Source organism: Gopherus flavomarginatus, chromosome 4 (genome assembly GCF_025201925.1).
Source record: "Gopherus flavomarginatus isolate rGopFla2 chromosome 4, rGopFla2.mat.asm, whole genome shotgun sequence".
Taxonomy (NCBI): Eukaryota; Metazoa; Chordata; order Testudines; family Testudinidae; genus Gopherus; species Gopherus flavomarginatus.
Genome location: NC_066620.1, coordinates 58,648,148 through 58,671,995, shown reverse-complemented (window position 1 = coordinate 58,671,995; position 23,848 = coordinate 58,648,148). Strand labels below are relative to the sequence as shown.

The following is a 23,848-nucleotide window of genomic DNA, read 5'->3' as shown; positions in this document are numbered from 1 at the left end:
TCCATCATTGGGACAGCTTCTCGGGATGAGCTCTGTCCTCACTCCACGAGAAAAGGTGCTGGCTGCAGTAAGTCATTTGCTTTCCTGGATTATTTTATTGTGCCAGATTAGTCCCTTCTAAATCAATATGAATATTTGGTCAGGGGAGGTTGTGTGTTGGAAGGATACACCTAAAAAGGTAGAGAAAGTCATTTTTTTATCCGGCTGAACTCCTGACTTTAGGCCACAGTTTGAAGCCAGACAAAGTTTGCTCTTGGATCTGTGAAGTGCAAGCTACATCCCTTGACTACAGAAGATAAAGATGATACAGCCTCACCCTTAATGGGATTTTATAACCCTTTGTCCAGATTCTTGACAAAAAATATGAAAATTTAATGGAACAGAAATTGTGAGAAATGTTGATTCACAAGTGTTGAAATCTTTCATTTTGACATTTCCCAAATCTATGTTTTGTTTCAGTTTGTTGAACTACCTTGAAATGCTTCATTTCAAGCCTTTCAATATTAAACTACATTTTCCCATTATGGCACATTGCCTCTAAGGAGCTGTACTTTGGGTTCCCTTATGTACCAGGCTCCCTGGCTAGACTACATCTCCTATGATGCATGCCAAGGCATGTCACTCCCATTATGCACCACACAGAGTTTGGGCAGTGGGAAATCCATATTGCATTATGGGAGATGTAGTCCTGCAGGGAGTTCAGCCCACAACAAAGAATGTGAGTTCCAAACTACAAGTCCCATAAGACATTTCACTGACCGGAAAATACAACTTTGTTTTATTAAACTGATTCTAAACATTTCAGATCAGTTCAACAAAATGAAGTATTCTGATTCAGGTAAAACCCACAAGAAAAAAAATAATAAAAAAAAATTTTTTAAAGCAGAATTGAGATTTTTTCCCACAGAAAATGTTGATTGTGCAGAAACTGCATTTTCCATCTGGAAACTCCTAACCAGCTCTACTACCAGACCCCTATCAAACGGAAAGGAACTTTTGCCCCTTCAACAGCAGAATTTCCTCCAAAGTCCCCAACCGTGGCAGCCTTGCCATTCTGTCATATCCTAATCACAGGCATTCCCTTCCCTGAAAGCCATGCGTACATCTCACGTCCCACTTATTATCACATTCACATTCTCCACCTATCCACTCCCACTCCTCACCCCTACAATTTAGGCGAGTGGAATGGACAAACCATCAGTACAGAGTAGGCTTCTTTTCAAACCTCTCACGTTGTGGCAGCTATTACCAAGATCATGTAGGCCTTGAGTCTAAAAGCCCCTGTCTGCTGCACAGCAAGGGGCTTAAGCTCTTTTACACCTCAGTGCAAATGCACATGGCGGCAACATGTGAATGCTAAAAGGCTAAATTGTGAGGTGCAGTCCACTAACTGGTAGCAGCCCGCTGCACATGTGCTTCCTTACTGAGGCTGGGTGTAGGTGTAGAATGGGCATGGCTGAGGAGACATGGGCTTAAGTTCCATCCTCACTATGCCAATCTGTTTTTGAGCTACATGCTCCATTCCTAGGCTAGACTCCTGCAACTCATGACGAGTAACTTGATAGTCTTACAGCAGTGCTGTCTTTAATGACCATCAGGTCCCCTGTGTTCTAATCTGCTCATCACTTTTTACCTTGTAACTGGCTGCACCTGCTCTGGGGCAGTGTCCAGCCCATAGGGCCAGATTTTCAAAGGTATTTAGGTGTCTAAAGATGCAAGTAGGCACCTAGTAAGATTTTCAAAAGTGCCCAGGGACCTAACTCCCAAAGGGATTTTAAATACTTTTAAAAATCTGTCCCTTAGTGCCTCTCCCTCCTAACCTTCCTCTAACCTCTGATTGAGTGGGAACCTTACAATATATAGCATAATGGGCCATAATTTCCCTTAATTTGATTACCTATCCTATCCTACCAATAGTTTATAGCCAGGAATTAAACTAACTCATGGACATACAAGAGTCTCCGTGCATTTAACTTGTTTTTGTCTTTTGAAAACCCTGAAGGCTTGCTTACAGTCTTGAATTTCTGGTAACAGGTACCCAGGGTCGGCTCTAGCCATTTCGCCGCCCCAAGCACAGCGGAATGCTGCGGGGGGCGCTCTACCGCTCGCCAGTCCTGCGGCTCTGGTGGACCTCCCACAGGCGTGCCTGCGGATGCTCCGCCGGAGCCGCGGGACCAGCAGACCCTCCACAGGGACGCCTGCGGGAGGTCCACCAGAGCCGCCTGCCACCCTCCCAGCAACCGGCAAAGCGCCCCCTGTGGCATGCCACCCCAAGCACATGCTTGGCACGCTGGGGCCTGGGGCTAGCCCTGCAGGTACCTTTGGCAATGTCATTGGCTGTGGGCAACTGAAGCCAGGAGTGTTAACGATGGGCTCTACTCTCCATCGCTTTGGTACGTTGCTTGAAAATGGAGAACTGACCATATTCCCTTTATTCCACACACAATCCTAGGCCACGTCCACACTACAGAGTAAAATCGAAATTAATAAAATCGATTTTATAAAACAGGTTTTATAAAATCGATTTTACGCGTCCACACTAGGGCACATTACTTCGGTGGTGTGCGTCCATGGTCCCAGGCTACCATCGATTTCTGGAGCGGTGCACTCTGGGTAGCTCAGTAAAAGAATGGGACCAATAACTTCGATTTCCGTCCACACTAACCCTAAATCGATATAGTAATATCGATTTTAGGGTTACTCCTCTCGTTGAGCAGGAGTACAGAAATCGATTTTAAGACCCCTTAAAATCGATTTTAAGTGCCTTGTAGTGTGGACGGGTACAGCGTTAAATCTATTTAACGCTGTTTAAATCGATTTAACGCTGTAGTGTGGACCAGGCCCTAGACTGCAGAAACTTGGGGTTTAGTGCAGCAATTACAGGTGAAATTCAGTTGCCTCTGTTATGCAGGTGGTCAGACAAGATGATCATACAGATCCCTTGTGACCTTAAAATCTCTGAAAGCAACTGTGAGTGGAGCAGCAGTCAGTGTGCTAATCAGGAGAAGGCCATGGAATAATACAGCAAGAATGATAGGTAGGAAAAAGGTCCCAGTTCTTACTTCTGTAGCCCCAGTGACAGTATAGGCATGGCCTTTCACGAGTCCGTTCTTCAGTTCCATTTTACCAATGGATTGCTGCGGAGAGAAAGCACAGCCATGAGCTCCCGGAAAAACTTGCAAACATACATTTGTTTGCCCCCCAAACTGCTATTTGGTTAGTTTGGGAAAAGAGAGAAGTGGAGCTGACTTCACTTACATCAGCAGCTCAGCTATAGTGTTTAAGTGCCTGGTGTTTGTTCCCCTGGTGGTCCTAAGCAAATCCAACCAAGTTAATGGAGCTACAAAATCATCACACATCTGAAAAGCTCATAAGGATCCAGTGTTGGAGCAATTTCCACAGCAAGTGCAGTTGTGACAACAGCTAGGGTGAGTCATTGGTAGGAATTGACTTAAGCACCAGCCTCAGCACTTGAACTAAAAGGGTAATTCAGTTAGTGGGTAGCAGCAGTTGGCAGCTCTTCTTTAGTGAACCAAACACTAGAGGCGGCATGACACACACACTTTGCCAGTGCACTGCACAGTCTATATAAAACCATGGAAATCTCTTTGCAACACACCAGCAGACAACATGGGTGCTTTTATGATGGCCCCTATCAACTCAGCAGTGTCCCACCAAGCAGTATTATATCTTTCCCTGCATCTCAGAAGTGTGTTGTCAGTCAATGAGGAGCTTGCCTTATTCAAATGTGAACCTGCAGTTCTACCGACTGAACTAGCAGCCAATACCCAATAGCTGTCAGCAGCAGACGTACTGGGTGTCTTCTCCAAAGACCTCCTTTTGGTCTTCCTGCCCTAGAAACTGATCATCTCAAATTCTGGTCCTGAAGCCATAAGGCCAGTTTCTATGCTGGTCTGAGGTTCCGATGAGGAGCTATAAAAATACATAGTTATGGAATCAAGCATTTTTGAGTCAGAAAACTTCCTTTGGGCTTCAGCATCCGCTTTCTATCCAAGTAGCTCAGCCCTAGATTTCTGGCATCTTTGCTGATTAGCCCTGTCAAATAGTCATCCCTTCTAGAATGGTTCAGTCCAGGCCAGGATTTAGTGAGAGACTCTTTGGTGATGCTGGGTAGCATTGTCAGTCTGAAAGCTTTGGAAACTTCTGGCCAGCAACCCCAATAAAAAAACCACCCCTTTATATTCAATACAGCTAAGTATTATTTCTTCTCTATCACTAGGGACACTACAGGCCCCCTCAGAGAGTACCTATGGTACAGGGGTAGATATGGATTCCTGGTTTCCTCAAAAAAATAAGTAATATAAATATGGTAAAGGCAAGAAGGCTTGTCCCTCCTGCTTACCCCTCCTGGCGTGGTACATCCCATCAGGCAGTGTGATTTGGCAGCTGCTTTTATTATCTCCTGCAGATCAGAAGGAGGTTTCTGTAAAAGAAACTGCACTTGGACTCCACCTGTCAAGTCTACTAACGCATCGGAAATGTAACCCCAGTGCAAATTCTGATAGGAGCCTCGCAACCTGAAAAAAAAAAAAGAATAGGGGTGGGGGTGAGGGGAAAAGGATTTGTTCCTATGATCCACCCAAGTAAGCAATGCGTAGAAGAAATTAACTGAATGGATGCACATTAAATAGTCTCTGTGGTGCACAAATATATTACAAATGTACTATGTGTCATGAGCTGGGGCTGAAATGCACATGCAGGTAGGGTGATCAGACAGCAGGTGTGAAAAATTGGGACAGGGTGGGGAGGGGGTAATAGGAGCCTATATAAGAAAAAGACCCAAAAATCGGGACAGTCCCTATAAAACCAGGCCATCTGGTCACCCTACATGCAGACACAATGGTAACCCCTAGATTGAATCTGGTTCCTTCAGCACTAGAAGAAGAAACCTCTACTGCTTGAGCTGAAGAGGGATTCCTCTAGCTTTCAGAATGTATGAGGCTGTCTAGATATTGGGATCAGCCAGTGGAGGGAGGCATGATCAAATGTGTGTGTGCATATGCACATAGACACACACATGGCTAGTGTGTAATGCACAAAGAAGGAAATCCCCCACTGTGCAGAGTGCCAGCATGCACCATTTCAATCGCACTCAAGCCCAAAGAAGTGGACTGAGACCCCCACTGGTTGTGCATCAGCAGGTGAAAAACCATCTGATAGTAACAATGTTTGAGCACTAGGGCTCTCACAGAGCCATATTGCAAGCAGGATCTGTGTTTTCTTGTCTTGTGCTTTTATTGCAATTGCAAAAAAAAAACCTCACGTTAGACTGTACTGTAGTTAAAGCATGAATATATACATTATTAAAACCACAGTGTACAGTGAATTTCATTAACTGGAGAATCAGAAAATGAAATCCTGGGCTAATTGTATTTTGGAACAATGTCCTTGGCCTACATTGATTAAAGGAATTTGCCATATGCTCTGGAGAAAACTTCTCAATTGGAATCACATAAACAGCAACTCTTGCAATTTCAATTGAATAGAGGTTAGTTTGCTCTGTAATTAAAATCTCACATTGCAAAGTGGTGCCTACTTCGGAGTCAGTTTTTCTAAATTATGTTGTGGCAAAATTCTCCACTTCTGTGTCTCCCAGTTACCATTTTACCATTTGCTTATTCCTTGCTGAATTCATTAAACTACCCAGTATGTGCTTAATGCACTCCCTGTGTTATATAGGTAAGACACTGACTTAATTTATGTCATAGCTCCTAGCTGCAGGTCTCAGTGAGTATAACAACTTGCTACTTACTCACAGCTGAAGTGTTCCGCTTTAACTCAAGTAAGACAGGACTTGGCTTTTGATGCTGAGAATCCAAAGTTCAGTCCCCACTGATGACTGTAGTTTTATTCGTTAGTAGTATTAAGGTAGAAGCTAGAGGCCTCAATTGAGACTGAGGGCCCTTTCTGCACAAACACTCAATGAGAGACAATCCATGCCCTAAAAAACTTCCAGTCTAAATAGACAAAACGTGAGAGGGACGTGACTTCTCCAAGGCTAAACAGCAGACTAATAGCCGGCCCAGAAATAAAACCTAGGTCTCCTGAGTCCCATACCAATTTCCTATCCACTGGACCATACTGCCTCTTGAAAAGAAAAGCACATAAGAGAACCAGGGAACTTTAGATCTTCAGTTTAAAATCTACAGTCTTCAGCCTGTACTATCTGCCAGAATGTGCAGCCACAGTTCATTACATATCCAGTGCTCAAAATATTGGAGCATGGTCCTGAACAACACTCCACAAGGTACTTTGTCCAAAGCAGCTGGCACAACATATAACCACACAAGCACAAGACTCAGGGATGGCAGGAAAGACAGACTTGGTGGGTATATTTACTTGGCATATGCTTTTTCTAGCAGGGATGGCCAGAATTCATTTCTGCTGCGAGGTTGAACAGACAGGTATCTCCCATTGAGAAAAGGCAGCCGGTCATCTATCACCACATCCACCCAGTCTCCAAAATGCCAGAACTGGAAAAAGAAAAGAAAAGGAAAGGGAAAAAAAACCCTATTGTAAGAATAAATAGTGCTGCCAAATGACAGTCTCCAGAAATAGCCCAAGAGTGAATGTAAACTATGAATGTAAGTAACTTCTTTGCTTTCTCTCAGAAGCTATTTTGTACTGTTGCTGTGTACTGTTAAATAGGTGCTGAATTTCATTTCAGAGGTGGCTAACTTTCAGTGGTGGGTCATTTCTGGACACAACGTGCTCTGAAATTACATGGGATGAAAAGTACATGTAGGTGAGTAAGTATTACAATGACTGGACTAAGGCAGGTGTTTCAAAAAGGGCAGAAAACTAAGTGTCCAAACAAAGTGGTACGCCTTGCTACTCAGCTCTACATGGAGCTTCTCTTGGGTACATCTCGGATTCAGAGATGCTCTTCACCAAGAGATAGTCTTTGGATAGTCCTTTCCCTCCTTCCTGTGTCTGAAACCTCTCTAGAGCTAGATCTTTCTAAACTTTGACATGGATTGCACTGGGCAGGCAGAGCACAGTTGGAGCTATTATCCATCAGCTTGACAAATGAAAAGGAGGCAATTGGTCACTTCAGCAGTTGGACAGAACAGGTGTTCTTCTGACTGATCCAGCTGGAGAGTGATCAGCAGGGGGTGAACTAACGGAACTGTTGCTAGAGTCATTAGGAAACTAATGTAGTGCAGCAGGACTTCGACATCACAACTGGCCAAATCTATACCTGTCGTAATGCTAAGGACTTCCGTGCCGTTATGCCAAGGATAAATTTGTCCCAGCATTGCTATATTTCCATGGCTGTGTGAGCAAAAGTTACAGGAACGCATTGTTCTGTTTGAACAGTATTGCTATTTGCAGTGGGTACCCTCAGTGGCAAACAAGCTTGGAGTTCTAAATGGAAAGCAGGTTTGATAATTCTCCCTAGTCTTTCTCAATCTAAATCTTCCATTTATTTTAGGTTGAAGACAGATGAGGAGTAGTGTTTTAGATTTTGCAAAAGTAAAACCAGGATTGGCTTGAATGCAGGTTCTATTTTTTCTGAACCACCCAGATTTGAGGAGAGCCCAGCTGAACAAAAGGCCCTGGGTTCAGCCCATCTTTAACTTAGGCACATCTGCACAGGAGAAAGACACATGTGAGAGAGCTTGGAAGATCTGAAGCACTGTCCTTCCAAAAGGAGGATCCCTTTTCTGCCACAGCCAAGAGCATTGGCTCAACAGGGAAAGCTCATGCAAGAGCCAAGCTGCATGCAGTAGGCCTGTAGATACAAAGGATTTGGGTTTGAGAATCAGTCACACCTTCATGCCGCACCTCATGTGCAAACATAGCAGGCAAACTCTTTCCAGAGTACAAACAAGAAGGTGTCTGGGGGATTACTGCAATTTGAATCCAGATAGACAAAAGTAAAGTTCAGAATGTAATATGACTCTTCCTGCTGTTTGGGGATAAACAAAGTCTAAGAGGGGATCCAAGTATTGAATTACATTTTCCTTTTGCTAGTCTTCTCTTGGAGAAAGGGTGCTGCAGATGTTCTGATTGCCATACCCTTTCAGGCTGTGACCCTGTCATGTCTCAAAAGCTTAGAAGGTCTGGCCTGGCTAGCACTTGGGTGGGAGTCCTCCAGGCAAACCCCAGGATACTGATAAAAGAGATGTTCAGCACTCAATAAGGGGCATTTTGCCCTCTGAATCCACCCAGGAACCAGTGACAATGGCCTAACCTCTGGCTTTTGGCCTGAGACTCAGGCTTTGTGGGATTTCGGAGAGTCTGGAGGCAGCCCTGAGAAGTTTAGGTGCTGCGGCTGTGAAAGTGACCATGAACTGAATAGAAAAGGATCCTGTTGAGGCAGACTGCACCCACTATTGTGCCAATTCATGTAAACTGAAAATAGATTTTGTTGGTTAAAAAAAAATAAAGTCATCCTTTTTATGTCCTTTCTTTATTTGTCTGGAGAGGTGGCAAACTTCAAGGATCGGGAATCAGGGGCAGTCAAGAAGAAAATCTCATGCCATTGAACTCTCTGCTGTAGGCAGTGTTGTGACCCACTATGGTGTTAGGAGGTACTTCTTGGATGAACCCTGAAACTGAAGTTCTGACCATTTGTTGTCATTCAAGCTCCCATCAAACTTTTCACAAGAACAAGGACATTAATCCTGGTGCCGTGGCTAGTTTCCATCTCAGGCAGTTCCACTCTACCTTAATTCTTCCAGAGGTTTCAACTGGAAAAGAAATACTTTTTCATTTCTTAGCCTGAGCTTCTGCACAGGGCTGCAGTATATCGTTCTATTGGCTGCCATGTTCCACTCCAGGGCTAGCTGTGCTTCTGTAATGGGTAACAGGATTCCTGTACACACAAAGGGCTCATTTCATCCTTGATGTAACTCCATTAACTTCACTGTACTTACACTAGGGATAAAATTTGACCCCAAGAATCTAATCCTTGTGAGATGCTGAGCCCCCTTAACTCCCACTGACTGCACTGGGAGTTGAGGCAGGTTCAGCATTTTGTAGGAGGCCTTCAGCAGCTCTTAGGACTGTAGAGTGCTTTGAGATCCTGAAGGATGAAAGACACTATAGGAAGATAAGACATGTTTATATCTACTAATGAAAGTGATGCCTTGTTTGTGATGTTACTTGGAATTGAATGTGGAGACATACAGTTTGGACAGCACTAAAATATCTTTGGTGGGATGATTTAAGGTTATTAATGAAGAGATGCTTTCATTCAGTCTTTTGTTGTCTTGGCTGCTTGTTGGAGGAAAAGGAGAAGGACGTGTATTGATTTGAAGGCGAGAAGACACGGAAAACGTATTTTCAAATATTGGAATGTATTCGTACTGCTCACGAGTTAAGGTTTGCTCCTAAATATTCTTTTTGAGAAATCTCATGAAAGAAATTCTAGTTTGCCTCATTTTAATGTATGGTCAGCTGGTTTATCTTGTATAATGCCCCTCTGCATATTGGAGATGAGTCAGGATTTAAACATCTGGTATTACTAGGAACAATGAAACATAAGGAATAGCAAGAACATTCTAGTACAAAGATCTGTTACACTATGGAATAGTCTTTCAAGAAAAAATGGTGTGAGTGCCTTTGCTAGCATCATCATCTTTAAACTGGACAAAGTAAAAGAGAATGCACTTGAGAACAATTTTGCATTGGGTAAAGGGAAAGGACAAGATAAACTAATGGTTCATTTCCATCTTTAGTTTTGGGGACTTTGTGATACTCCAGGGTAAAGTCTCCCTCTTCTGACAACTCCTCTAAGAACAGATTATATGATACTTGCCCTTCACCCAATCCAATCTCTCAGAGTTGAATAAGTGGTGCACGTAAAATAGTAACATATCTATCTGGGGGATACTGAGTATTTCAAGATTAGTAAATTTCAGTTTCTTCCAAAAGAGATTTGTCCCTTAGAATCAGACGCATTTTTTAAATATCAAAACCAGTTATCTGAGCAGTGTTAAAGGGCTGGCAATTCCTGCCTAGCTAATGGAATCTGGCAGGTGAAGCTGCAGAACACAGAAATAAAAAGATCAAACAGACAACAAACCCAGATTTACTATCAGTCATAACTGCCAGATTTGAAACAGAGGCTGGACTTCTGTCTAAAATACACATTTGCACTAATTAATAAGAAGAACAGCATTCACTAGAAATGGGCTCAAACCATAACATTCAGAACCAGGTTCAAATAATCTGACATTTGTGGGCGTCTGGATCAAGAGGGTTGGTTCAGCCCATTAGAAAATCAGGAACCATTTTCAAAATCCTGTGCAGGGGATCAGCTTTTGAACTTCTCCAGAATTCAGGGGTGCTTGGATCTGGGATTGTAGTTCAAAACCATCTGAACACTCCACCCAAACAAGGTGGAGCAAAATCACTACAGCACGTAGTACATACGCGGAAATGAAAAATCCCAGCATAATTCTCTTTGAATCCTTGGTCCTTTGGTAGAACATTTTCCAGAAATTGCCTCTGTAACGTCAAAGATCCCAGGGCAGCCAGAACCCAGCAATCACCTTCAGGGAGACAAGTAACAAACCAGATGCAATTACACGTATTGCCTCATGATCTCCCTCTGCCTTGTCAGGGTCTATATCTTTCTAACACTTTTCTTTGGAAACAAGGTTACTGCAGAAGGACTGGGAGAACCAGTTCGGGTAAAATAAAAATGTGGGCAGACTGTCCAAGACTCAGAGACACTCAGCCTCAGGGAGCATGCTGCCATCCATCCACCCATGCACGTATGTTTCTATACTGCACCCATCTCTATGGGCATCACACAGAAGCTCCTTCCCTTTGTGGGTATCCTAGTTCTACAGGATAGGAAGTGGTGCAGGCAACTGCCAGACCCTGGGCTAGGATGAGCCATTTAATGACAGTGCTATTTCTTCAAGGGGAAGACTCTTGTTACTGTCAAAAGGAAACATGATGGGGGGGGCGGGGCTGGGAAGGGATGGAGCTACAGCAGGACAGAGACAGGTATCTCGTGCATGGATCAGAAAAGTTGGTCAGTAGTGACAATAAAAGAGAAGAGCGTGGAAAAGAAAAGCCAAGAGTCACCAGACAAGGACTTCAGGGTCACGAGGCCAAATCCAATTCTGATAAAAGAGGGCACACAATGGGAGTTGTACCCACTTTACATGAGGGTTGAATTTTTGGCCATGGAACTTCATTTTCTGTCTGGTCCGGGTCTACCCTTCTGCACCCATAATTCTGCAGACATAAAGGATGATGGGAGTCAGTGAGACATGGAAGTGCCTTGGCCCAAAGGCAGTGTAAAAAACAATGGCATTTAATATCTGGGATGGTGTGTGCACTAATCCAAACCAAGCTCTCAGACAGAAGCAAAGGAAAGGACTCCGGTCTACAGCTCAGGCTGGCTATCCTGTGAAACAGAACTTTGATCTTACCTATTTCTCCTTGAATAATATCAAATCTGCTAACACCATCCACGATTAAATGGGGATTTCTCTCAATCATCTGAAAAAGAGGGAAAGCAAAGACCAGTGTGAGTATCCAACACTTGCCCGCAGTGCATCCTTCACAGTTACACTGCCTCTCTTACGTCACTTTCAGCTGAGACCCAATGAGGTCATTATGTGCTACCTCACCGTAGTGGGATTTGAAATTCATGACTGTTTAAAAGCAGCGATGGGAGAACTGCAAAAGCCTTGGAGATTTGCTACACACAGGCATCCAAAAGTTCAGATGCTTCTCAGAGGTATAGTCCAGATGAATGATGTAGTGCTAGTATAGTGCTTTGCAAACAGAAAGCACTATATAAGCGTGATGTTGCAGCCTATATGTTTTTATCAAAATATGCCAATGAGTGAATATAACGTAACTGGAATATGCTTCATGCAAAAGGTCTCTTTTAAGGTATCTTTACAAAGCTTATAATCTACTGAGTGTGATCATCCTATTTGTATAAATGTACCACTCTTGTATCTGAAACTAGAAATACGAAATATAACTCTGAGGGCCTATGGTGATTATGCAAAGTGTGGGCCATTACTGGTGGTTTGGAATCTTGATGACTCCCATTAACCAGTGCAATTGTCTGCAGATGGCTGTTTTACCTGTAAGTCTTCCTGTATACCTGTGTGCTGGCAAGTGGGCAATGAAGTCTTGCAGTGACATGTGATCATGTCACCTGAACTGGAATCCATCTTTAACCTGGTGTCTTTCCATTGAGAGAGAGGTAACAGTATTACTCTGTGATTTGGAATCAGCTACATCAAATAAAAGAGACATCAGATGACCGGAGGCTATAGAGATGAAAGGGCATTTTTGAATGACCAAAAGTATAAAAGGGAATGATTTTAAGACAAAGTTATAAGGCGAGTTGGATGTGAAATCAGGGTACAGAATTAGCTACAATTGAAAAGATGATGATAGCAGATCCCTGCAGAAGACAAACAGATGACAGGACGCCACGGGAAATAATACAAACACAGCTGAAGTCAGTCCGACCATGAGACTGACCATTGATGAGATGGCGGGATATCGTATGCAAGGACGTGACCAGGCTGGGCTTACTGGAGGAACAAACCATGGACAAGAATGAACGGCAGTGCTGTACCACTCCCCAGGTCTGCAAAGATGCTTTGGGATTAAAGAGATAATTCCATGGGATTTTAGTATTTATGGTAGGAAAATGCTCATTTAAATATCTCTCTGGGTCTTTTGTACGAGTGACCCTTATAACCTCTGCCAGCTGAGTCAAAAATTTTACACCTCTTATGTCTTGTTGTTTGCTTAGGCATGTTCATTTGCCTCTGCATTTAGGATTAAACACAATTTCAAAACAGACATGTGGTTTGAAATGGTGTTTAATCGTTAAAGGATGAAGCAAATGAACATGCCTAAGCAAACAAGAAGACACAAGAGGTGTAAAATATTTGACAGCTGAAATTACAAAAAATAACGTAGCAGCTCTTCTTTAAGCTGGGGTGGGCGCTTCCTCCCACCCACTTGATTTGACAACCCTCTACACAAACACGAGACTATCAGCTGACGTGACTCATGTGGCTGGGTGAGTTGAACGCCAGTGAGACGTGTCAGCTTCCTGAAACGTTTTCATGGTGACTGAAAGCACGCAGTAGCCCATCCAAAGTTCCCCTTTGGGGAGATGGTACAAAGCAGCTCTTCCCAAGCAATGGTGCATGGCACCAGTACTAGTGCTTCAAGCTCTTGTGAATAATCCCCCAGGCTCCCCTAATAGTGAGGCTCTCTGCAGGCTCATGGAACACTGCGGGTGCCCTCCTCCCATTCAAGAACATGTGCATGGCTGGGCATCACAAGCCCTGGGCTCTATTCCCAGCTCTGCTATTAGCCTGCTGTGTGACCTTGGGGAAATCTCCTTTCTTTCCCTCTCCATCTCCCCTCCCACTCTTTGTCTATCTGCACTGTAAACTGTTCATGGAATGGACTGTCTCCGAGTATGTGTTTGCATAGTGTCTAGCACAATGGGTCCCCAGTGCACTACTGGGAGACCAAGAACTGTGCTTAAAAATACTCATAAGTTAATAAAATCATCATTGTATTGTTTCCCCCTTCTCCATTTTTGCCATGCGGCGCTGTGGCGTGGCAGCATAATCCTAACTGTGGAGTTTAGGCAGCTACGGATTTGTTACAGATCATTGCTTGTACACCACAAACAAGCAAGGGAAATAAACAGCTATAGTTTGGGTATGAAACTGCTGGACTGCCTTTTCTTTGGTTCCAATGAAATGGACTGAGCATTGTTGGAGAGTACAATAGCAGAGCTTACGCTAACATTGGAGCCAGAAAGCCTACAAGAAGACTAGAGATGATATGAACAGGTTATGGAGATTCACTTTGAAACTGACCCATTGGACTTAGCAGTAGATTTCAGTGCAGCCCACTGAGATGTCAGAATACTTGGTTCTCAAGTGAGAATTCGGCTGACTCATTAGAGATGCTTCTCGCTCAGAGGCAACCAGTAATTCTCTCCAAACAAAGACACTGTACGAAAACAGCCCAGCCTACATGCCTCAGTCATCTTTGTAGATGGGTTAGTGATTGTGATACAAAACAAACAAAAGCAAAATAAAATACTCTAAAAATAAAATCCACCCAACACAAATTCAGCTCTAACTCCAATTTGGCTTACTCTCCAGGAATCTAACTGAGAATACTGCATAAGTAGAAAGAATCACTTCTTCCAGGGTGCTTGAGTTAGAGCATATGTCCTCACCTACCTTCACAGTTACAGCGTTACACCTACCAGTGCATGGTGTAGGAGATGGAGGATGGGGTAGTGATTAGGGCACTAGCCAGGGACTCAGAGACCTGGATTCAATTCTCTGCTGTGCCACAGACTTCCCATGTCTCCTTGGTCAAGTCACTTAGTCTCTTTGTGCCTGAGTACCCCATCTGTAAAATGGGGAATCAGCACTCCCCAGAGGGAGTCAGGAAAATAAATGCATGAAAGATTGTGAGGCTCTCAAACAATATGTTAATAAAAGACTTATAAGTACCATAGATGGGAGGGGTATGGATTTTGTGCTATTCTCATAGGTGATTTAGAAAAGCTGCATCTAGGAGGAAGGGAAGACTGAACAGAGAAGTAGAGAGGCTTCTTGTGCATTAGCTTTGCAAGCTCAGATTAGTGAGAGTCTATCAACAGCAGCAAAGCAGGAGCCCATAATGGACCTCAGAGAGGAAACTGAGGCTTCCCTTTGGAATAATAGCAGCCTCTGTCAGCTCAGAACTGTGTCCCCTGAGGTCAAAACTTGAGAGTGAGGTTGTAATGAGAAAGTTAGCAATTCTGAGTATAGCCAGAATGGAGCTTGCCTGGGGGCTAAAGTGAAACGGTATCAGAAAGCTTTGGCGAGAGGGACTGGAAAACTGGTTGCATTTTTCACAACATTGTCCTGGCCTAGGGTGGATGCTGGAAACATTTGGAATGGAGCGTAAGGAGAGTTGGAGGCACATAGTAGCAGCAAAGAAAAGCTCATGTTGGCAGTGGATGAAGTGAGGAGTGACCGCTGCAGTCTTTGGCTTATATATTGTACTGAGGACTAAGGGCCCAGACTTTCAAAATGGCTCAGTACCTATTTAGGGTTTGAGCCAGCTCTCATCCAAGTCAATGGCAAAACTCTCATTGACTGGACTGGGGCAGGATAAAGCCTCAAATTAAGGATGCAGATTTTCCAGAGAGCTCAGCATGCCAGGTGCACATTGAGTGCTGAGGTTCTTTGACAATCAGGCCATAAATATTACAAGGGTAAGTTGTGGGATGTCGAGCAGTGTGCCCAACACAAGACCAACAAAAGAGCTCAAGCAATTGCAATTTGCTAATCAATATGGCTTAAGGGGGATTTTTGCAAAATGTGGCAAAGCACACAATCATTTCCAAGTAAACCACACAGCCATCACAGTCCATCAGCATGAGAGACATTGAAGCTACACAGCTATTTTAAAATATAGTTATGATGATTTTATGTGACTAGGATGAGTGGATGGTTGTCGGTTGGGATAGGGATGTAGGGAGGTTTGGATTCACTCATCAGCAGTAACACCACTGATACTTCTGGTGGTACTTTCACTAGTAGTGTCCACCCTCCGCTCCTTATCTTTGCACTCCACCTGAGTTTTACATAGCCTTCCGAAGTCCAGATAAATTCAAGGTGTGCAGAGCAGCAGTTCCTCCTACCTGGATTTTACAGACTAAACTGGGTATCTCCTTCCATCTATTTATGTGCGGCTGTAGCTACATTGTTATGATGCTAAGCCAGACGGGAGCAAGAAAATAACTCAAGAGGCAAACACCATGCAAATGATCACCAGCGATGCAAAGAGAGGAACACAGATCTATCCCATGCAAATACATCCAAAGGACGCTGTGGAAGAGTTGTGAGAAGGGTCATTCCTCAACTCTCCCAGAACACTTTAGAATCCCTGAAGACCAGTATGCCCTTTCCTTTGTTTACTGTTACTTCTTTCCCTTCTATTTTCAACTCAATTTCCCATCAACCTGCACTTAGGACAGAAGAATCCCATCCACTGCTACAGGCTGGGGACCAACTGACTAAGCGGCAGTCCTGCAGAAAAAGACATGAGAATTACACTGGATGAGAAGCCGGATATGAGTCAAGAGTGTGCTCCGGTTGCCAAGAAGGCTAACGGCATCTTGGGCTGCATTAGTAGGAGCATTGTCAGCAGATTGAGGGACGTGATTATTCCCCTCTATTCAGTACTGGTGAGTCCACATCTGGAGAATTGCATCCAGTTTTGGGCCCCCCACTACAGAAGGGATGTGGACAAATTGGAGGGAGTCCAGTGGAGGGAAATGAAAATGATTAGGGAGCTGGCGCACATGACTTATGCGGAGAAGCTCAGGGGACTGGGGTTATTTAGTCTGTAGAAGAGAAGAGTGAGGGGAGATTTGGTAGCAGCCTTCACTTACCTGAAGCGGGGTTCTAAAGAGGATGGAATTAGGCTGTTTTCAGTGGTGTCAGATGACATACCAAGGAGTAATGATCTCAAGTTGCAGTGGGGGAGGTCTAGATTGGATATTAGGAAAAACTATTTCACTAGGAGGATGGTGAAGCTCTGGAGTGGGTTTCCTAGGGAGGTGGTGGAATGTCCATCCTAAGAGGTTTTTAAGGATAGGCTTGACAAAGCCCTAGCTGGGATGATTTAGTTAGTGTTGGTCCTGCTTTGAACAGGGGGTTGGACTAGATGACCTACTGAAGTCTCTTCCTACCCTAATCTTCTATGAACCTCTGGAGTCACTATAAAGGAGCCTATTGATGGAAGGCCAAATTCTGCTCTTAGCTACAAGGATGTTAATCCAGAGTAAGCTCATTGCCTTTAATAGAGTTACTCTGGATTTAGACCACTGTAAATAGCTCTGAGATAGTAAACCCCATGGGGCAGAGTCATTGTCTAACACTGTGTTTATAAACTGCCATGCACACCAAAGTTGCAATACATAATAAATTATTACTACTAATTGCTATCTTGGAATAAGCCTAGAGAGCAGCCACTTAGCTGGGGAAGAATTGTTTGGTAGTTCGCATGCTAGCTTGAAACTTAGGAGACCCTGCTCTGTTGCAGGCTCTGTATAAGCTCAGACAAGTCACTTAATATTCAGACCGAGAGAGTCAGTTCCCCAAGAAAGAGTGGCAAGAGGGGAATATTAATACTTTCCTAGCTCACAGGACAAAGACTGGGAGGTGCTCAGATATTATGTAAGTATCAGAGAGAGGGTATATTGTAGAAAGAATTACTGCCAAATAACCACAGGATATGCAAGAAACAAAATAAGACTCCTCCTACTCCCCCTCCACATAGCTACTTACCTGGCTGTTTGGATTGCTCAGTTCAAGGTCCAAAAAGAATGAAAAGAGCAAACAGAGAGAGTAAATATAGTGTTGTTATTAATCAAAGTCTCATGACAACACATCAGCCATATGTGTGAGCACATGGCAGAACATAGCTTCAGTGATTAGAAGAGGAGGTCTTAAATCCTTTACCTGTGTTAACTGTGGGAGTTCACTACATAGATTACACTCCTACTTAGTAAGCAGAGAGGTCAGTGAGATATGCAGCCTACTAATACAAAGGCATTTAATACATCAACTCTTCACTTTTGTTTCGTTCCAAATCTAGGGTCTACTATGTGATCTTTTTGGCCGTACCCCATTTTTCTTTATGGACAAGGAGCCGAGGCTAGAGGAATAAGCCAAACCTGCAAAACACTTAGACTGGTATAACCGCATCTATGCTAGGAGAGTTTTGCCAGTATAGCTGTTCTGGCAAAATTTTTGAGCATAGACTAGTCCATCATGTGGCTTCCCCAGTCCAGAGATCAATTGAGTCTGAAGTCTCAGTCTGATTCAATCAGCTTGAACAGGCAAAGATGCCTCTTGCATGAAACAATCACAGGTTGGAAATGCTGTTTCCACATATCAAGCTGCTTTTTCAGGCAAACGGAAATACTGAGTGGGATCTTAAGGCTCCACACCCTTGTGACCCTCCAACAAAATATCCAACCTTGAAACAGCCCAGCAGCCTCTGCTCACACCAGAAGACAGCCCTGTAGATGGACTGAATGACAGGTAGCACACAACAGCTGCAGTCCTTGTCACTGTGTGTTTCCCATGTTTCCCAGGAGCTTGGGGCATCTCAGATTAGACTCAGAATTCCTAAATTCTTCTTTTGTGCATGGTGGGGGAGGGGAGGAAGTGGGGGGTATTTTATTTCTTCGGGTTACCGTGCAACAGTATTAGGGCCACATTTTTAAAGTGGCTTCAAACCAGTCTTCGATTTTGTGCCTGGATAAATGCCCCCCCAAAGCTACGGGCACACAGGTAGGTGGTCATAGGGATTGTGAACATTAATATTGCGGCTTCATTACTTGTAGCATCAATCTGATTTTACAGGAACTAGAACTGTGGCCATGGTATAAGTGGTCTCTGGGTGTGAATGTAGCTAGCTGCTCAGGCCTCCACCAGGAAATAAATTATGTCTGTGCCCAGTGCAGAATGCTGATTTAAAAAAAAAAAACCAATGGGCAGATTGTTTCTTAACAAAGGTAGTGCTTTATTTAGGAAGAGGGTGGGAAAGTTAACACTGTGGGTAAGCCCTGTAGGCACAATGAGCGAAACAAATCATCCATAACTTAAACCAACAGGCTACATGGTTCAGGCAGCAGGGCTGGGCCCATCCCCCAGAGTGCTCAGCATAGCAGCAGCCATTAGCCAGGGATCAGTGAGACCTGGGTGTGTGGCTGTGCACACAATGCAGCACCTCTGCCCAGGTTCTCATTCAGCAGCCTTTCTCCAGGTCAGTGTCCAGCCTGGGGGCTCTCTCTGCGTTACATGCCAAGGAGTGACCCATTCTCACTTTGACCCTACCTCCTCCTTTCAGGGTCCTATGGCACAGGGAGGCAGGTTACACCAGAGAAGTCCCATAGGAATCTTTGCTCCCAAAGGGCCTCAAGCACCCTCTGGAGGCTGGGATGGTGTGACCAGAGAAAACCTGAGTCAACCATTTTAAATGATTCTTTTTACCTGAAACCTACTAATCGTTACAGAGCTAATACTGATAACCACATACATCTCTCGCTGCCATGCCATGTCATCCAGACAGCCCTTCCAGCAGCCTGGCACACCCTCCTGCTGCGTCTTATCTCACGGTAGGACCAAACTTCAGTGCCCTAACTCATGCTGCATAGCGCCTTCCTTTGTAAGCAGTGGGACAATGTGCTACTCAACTTGAGTTAATCTGACCATTAGATTGCTCTTTTGGGGCAAGGATTGTCTTTAAATGTGTTTGCACAATGCCTAGCACAGGAGGGCCCTGATTCTGAACGCGGCCTCAACGGCTGACTACAATACAAGTGATACATACTAATAAAGAGGCAGCATGCTTCAGTGAATAGAAGATCTGCCTGAGAGTCAGGAGACATGGGTTCTTTTCTGGCTCTGCAACTGACTCGCTGTGTGCCCTTGGGCAAGTCACTTCACTTCTCTGTGCTTCAATTTCTCTACCCACCCTTTGTCTGGCTTCTCTATTCAGATTGCATACTCTTCTGGGCAAGGATGGACTTTAGTGAGGTGTTTGTGCAGTGCCTAGCAGTGTAGGATCTTGATCTCTGTTGCAGCATCCTGGCACTACTGCAGTATAAATGATCTCACACACACACACACACACATTCTCCCCCTACATTAAAAGAATGTTTTAAGGTTGCGAAGTCAAGCACTCAGAAATCAGAAAATGCCAGAATTAAAGTTGCCTGTGCAATCTTGATTTAGCCTCTTTGTGCATATGTATTACACTTGAGCTGTGCGAATAACTAAACATTCATTTTTTTTGCCTGAACCAAAACAAAAAATGTTTTGAATCAACCTGAAATAACCTTCCCCCCAAACCCCCTTTTGGGCAACATGAACCCTCTCCTAACATTATTTTGGAGTTGGCCGAAATGCTTTGTTTGACCCCAAATGGTTTTGTGGGAGGGATCCCATTTCTTTTCAATTAAATTTAGGCAAATTTCAAAATGAAACTGTCTGAAAATGAAAAAACAAAATGTTTCATTTAAAAAAAATTTAGATGAAATATTCGAACTTTTTAAAATTTTGTATTTATTTGTTCTACCAAAAACTATTTGCCAAATTCAACATGAATTGGTTCATAATTTTTGTTCATCTGAAACTATGTTTTTGGTAAATAAAATATTTGTTCAATTTTTTTGTCCAGCTGTAATTATGAGAGAGTCTGTAATGAGATAATCACATATGATTTTTTCCACAGAATCCCTGTCTAATTCAGTGTTAATCACCCCTAGCTAGAACAACCGTGCTTGAAATTGCACACGCAGAACATGTGAACACACAGTTTTGAAGGTGCAAATAACAGCACACACCTTTCCGTGGGCACAAAGCCAGAGGCTGGGTCTGAAAACATGGCCCTTAATCTTCACAGCTACCGTTCAAGTGCGGCTGCTACATAATCAAGAAAAGCGACAGTAAAAATGACATGGTGGTGCTCCCAATCTATTTCCCCTCAAGGACTCCCATAACAAATTGACTCACTTTACAAGTCAAAACAAGTTGTCTAACTGTCATCACTGCCTGGTGTCTGAAAATCAAGCTGTTTCTTTCTGCTTTGCACATTAGCACCAGATATAAAGATCTCAGACTCTCAATGTAATTGGCAATTCTCTTGATGACGCACAGCATAAAATAGAAGGCAGCTTGCTCCTCAGCTGCTATATTGGATCTGGAACAATGACAGCAGTAAAAATGATCTGTCACTTAAATAACCAGATACTATGTGACTCAGAAAATGCAGAATGAGGAGAGAAGAATAGGACCAAGGTGCTATTTTTCTTTGCAGTCAGATTTCTAACCAGACTTTAAATGTCAGATGGAGCTAAGGAAAGTGAGAAAATACAGTCATGGGGCAAATTTGCTTGGGACTTCTTAAAAAAGTTGGCTGGACAAACCACTAGAAACTGGGCTGTAGGGACAATGGGTATGGGAGTGGATAACAGGCTGTTTCCATTTCTACAGTCTTTGATTCTAGGGGCCAAATCCTAAAATGTTGATAGTTTCAGACCCCCTTCCAACACTGGTGACTCCCTTACCCATCTGTAAATATATGATGATATACCTATCTCAGAACTGGAAGGGACATTAAGTTCAGCCCCTTACCTTCACTAGGAGGATGAATTACTGATTTTTCCCCCAATTCCTAAATGGCCCCTCCCAAGGATTGAGCTCACAAGCCTGGGTTTAACAAGCCAATGCTCAAACCATTGAGCTATTCCTCCCCCCTTCTCCTGTAGGAGAAGTGGAAGTAGGCTTGAAGAGAGTCTGAGCGCATAGCTATCACGATTAAAGAAACAAGGAAGGGTCTAATTTACACCATTCCCTACATCTGGCTCTATCACTTCAGTGGAGTTGTAACCAGAATTTGGCTCCATGGCTTTGCAGAACTAGGACTGATTGCAAAGCTTTCCCTCAAGGTTTTAGGGAAATGATGGAGGAAGCTGACTAATGATCTGAATATGTGCCTTAAAAGTGAGAGAATGGGCCAGATCTCAGCTGATGTAATCAAGGGTTGCTCAGCTGAAGTCAGTGGAGCCACATCAATTTGAATCAGCTGAGGACCTGATCCGATATACTTAAAAAAAACCCTAAATAAATGAAAACTTCAGCTTATATGATTTCTATTCATGTCTACTAATTTAAAAGCAGGCAGGGAGGTTTTCAGGGCCGAGAAGACGTTGTGGGATAAATTGAAACAACGGCAGGGCTCCATCCCATGGGACTTTGGGACAAATACTTGTAATGAAGTGGTTCAAATTAAGGGCAAGATTGTGGCTGATCCCTGTACAGGTGTACGTGTGGGGGAACACATGCCAGGAACACCGTCCCTTAGTGCCCTTTCACAAGGGCAGCTGTGATCTCAGTCCCTGTTCTCTCCTGCTCATTGCCCCCATGTGCTGGCCAGTGGAGAAACACACACATTTCACCCCCTCACTCTCTAATGGAGATGTAACACCAGGGCCCTTCCCCACAGGCCTGAGAGCCTTGGTCTGTCCATAAGACACAATGCTTCCCAGTGCTTCCCTCGGGTCAGCACAGCTGGGCATAACTCTCCACGCAGGGATGTAGCTAACAGCCATGAGACAAATCAAAGCTGTTGTCTTTTTACACCCAGGAAATCAGCTTTGCTATTGAAAGCCATCAGGAGAAACTCACCATTGGTCTTTTCCACTGTAGGCGGCTCAGCTTGTCTTCTGAGAGCAGATTGGGACCAATGGAATTGACATGTGCTGGGAAGGTGTCATCTTCAAACAGCAGGCCTCGGCTCAGGCAGTAGTCTCTCAGGTGGGTGAAGTCCTGATTGTTAAATTTCTGGGGGCTCTGAAGGCTTCCAATCCTCCCTTTGGTTTGCCAGCTTTGCTCTAGCTTCTGATATGGGTCAGAGGCAGGCATCATCATGTCTCTATCCTGTGAAGGAGAAAGAGTGTCAGCTATTGTTAATGGCCACTTCTGAAACACTGCCCTCCAAGCGCACAGGGAGTGCCCAGAGAGGATTCTGGAGCAGCTACTCACAAGGCTGAAGGAGGCAGTTGTGACAAAATCCTTCATAGCTGGAAATGCCTGGGGAAAGAGAAAATCCCACCTGGTTTATCTTAAACCAGTTCTGCCATTGCTTCAGATTCAATTCTAAGTCTTCCTGGCAGACAGGCAGAGCAAACTGGGAAACTCTGAACTACTATATAGGTAATATAAAAGAACATGGGGTATGTGTGTGGGTGGGTTGTGGGGGGCTGGAGAACAAGGGAGGGAAGGTAAGGATGTTTCACAAGAAGCTATGGTAACCTGAGGCATTTGTAGTGGGCCCAAAAAACACTTTCAGCTGTTGGTTACTTTTGTGCACGGTGTATTTTTCTGAGAGTTTACTCTTATTTTCTGAGCTCCTTTGACTCATTTTTGAATGCTCGGTGGCTTAGGCCACATTCAGATGCACACTGCTCAACCATTCACTGTGCTGCTGAGAGTGATAACCAAGACAAACACCCCTCCCGCCATTGCCCTGCCTTGGGGTCTGGTGCAAAGTCCATTGATGTTAATGGAAAGACTCTTGGGGATGGCTGCATCTTAGGATCAATTTCTCAAATAACTTGGAGGCAAAAATCCAGACCTTGATCGAAATCTGCATTTCATCCACACCTTCCAAAGAATGAGGGATTTAGATCCATTGATTCAATTGGAGAGCTGAGTTAGGGTTTAGTATGAAGTTTAGAGTCATATCCAGATTTGGAAACCCACTGCCCTGCCCAGATTTGGGGGTGTTCTCATGTTGGTTGAGTCCATCTCAACTAGGAGGGCCTTTCCTTCTGTACAAAGAGCAGCTGTCAGCTGGGAAAAGTGTTTCCTCGCACAGCTGGGTGAGACTCCTCATTGGCTGCAGTCATGTGCCAGATGCATGCAAATGACTAGTCCTGACACTAGATGGAGGGATTCTGTCTACTTCTGGGCTGATGCAGCACTGAGCATCCCTGCTGGTGAAGAATTTAAGTAGATGGGACTCTTGCTATGGGCCCCTTCCCACTTAGGATTGTCAAAGAGCACAGCAGTAGAACAGCTCGCGAAAGCATCACCAACAGTCAGGAATGATAGGGAAGAAAGGTTGAGGGCCACCTCAGAAGAACCCTCTATATTACCAGCCCTGAATCCACAGATATGGGAGCTAAGACAAACAAATATTCTCCCGGGTCTTCTGCATCATTTTCCAGCCCCATTCCTGATTCGGTCATGAGATGAGGAGGGAGAGGGGCAGAGGTTTCAAA

The 23,848-nt window shown here is 44.0% G+C and overlaps 1 protein-coding gene across 1 annotated transcript in view; it reads right to left on the bottom strand.

Annotated features, from left to right (window-relative positions):
- CAPN13 (calpain 13) overlaps positions 1-23,848 on the bottom strand; it is a 61,661-nt gene that overhangs the window by 28,149 nt on the left and 9,664 nt on the right. The window contains exons 3-8 of the mRNA XM_050948671.1: positions 22,251-22,502; positions 11,418-11,487; positions 10,405-10,523; positions 6,361-6,494; positions 4,364-4,538; positions 3,063-3,137 (exon numbers count right to left, since the gene is read on the bottom strand). Of these exons, the coding sequence (XP_050804628.1) occupies positions 3,063-3,137; positions 4,364-4,538; positions 6,361-6,494; positions 10,405-10,523; positions 11,418-11,487; positions 22,251-22,493 (816 nt within the window). The 5' untranslated portion in view covers positions 22,494-22,502. The remainder of the gene's footprint in view (positions 1-3,062; positions 3,138-4,363; positions 4,539-6,360; positions 6,495-10,404; positions 10,524-11,417; positions 11,488-22,250; positions 22,503-23,848) is intronic.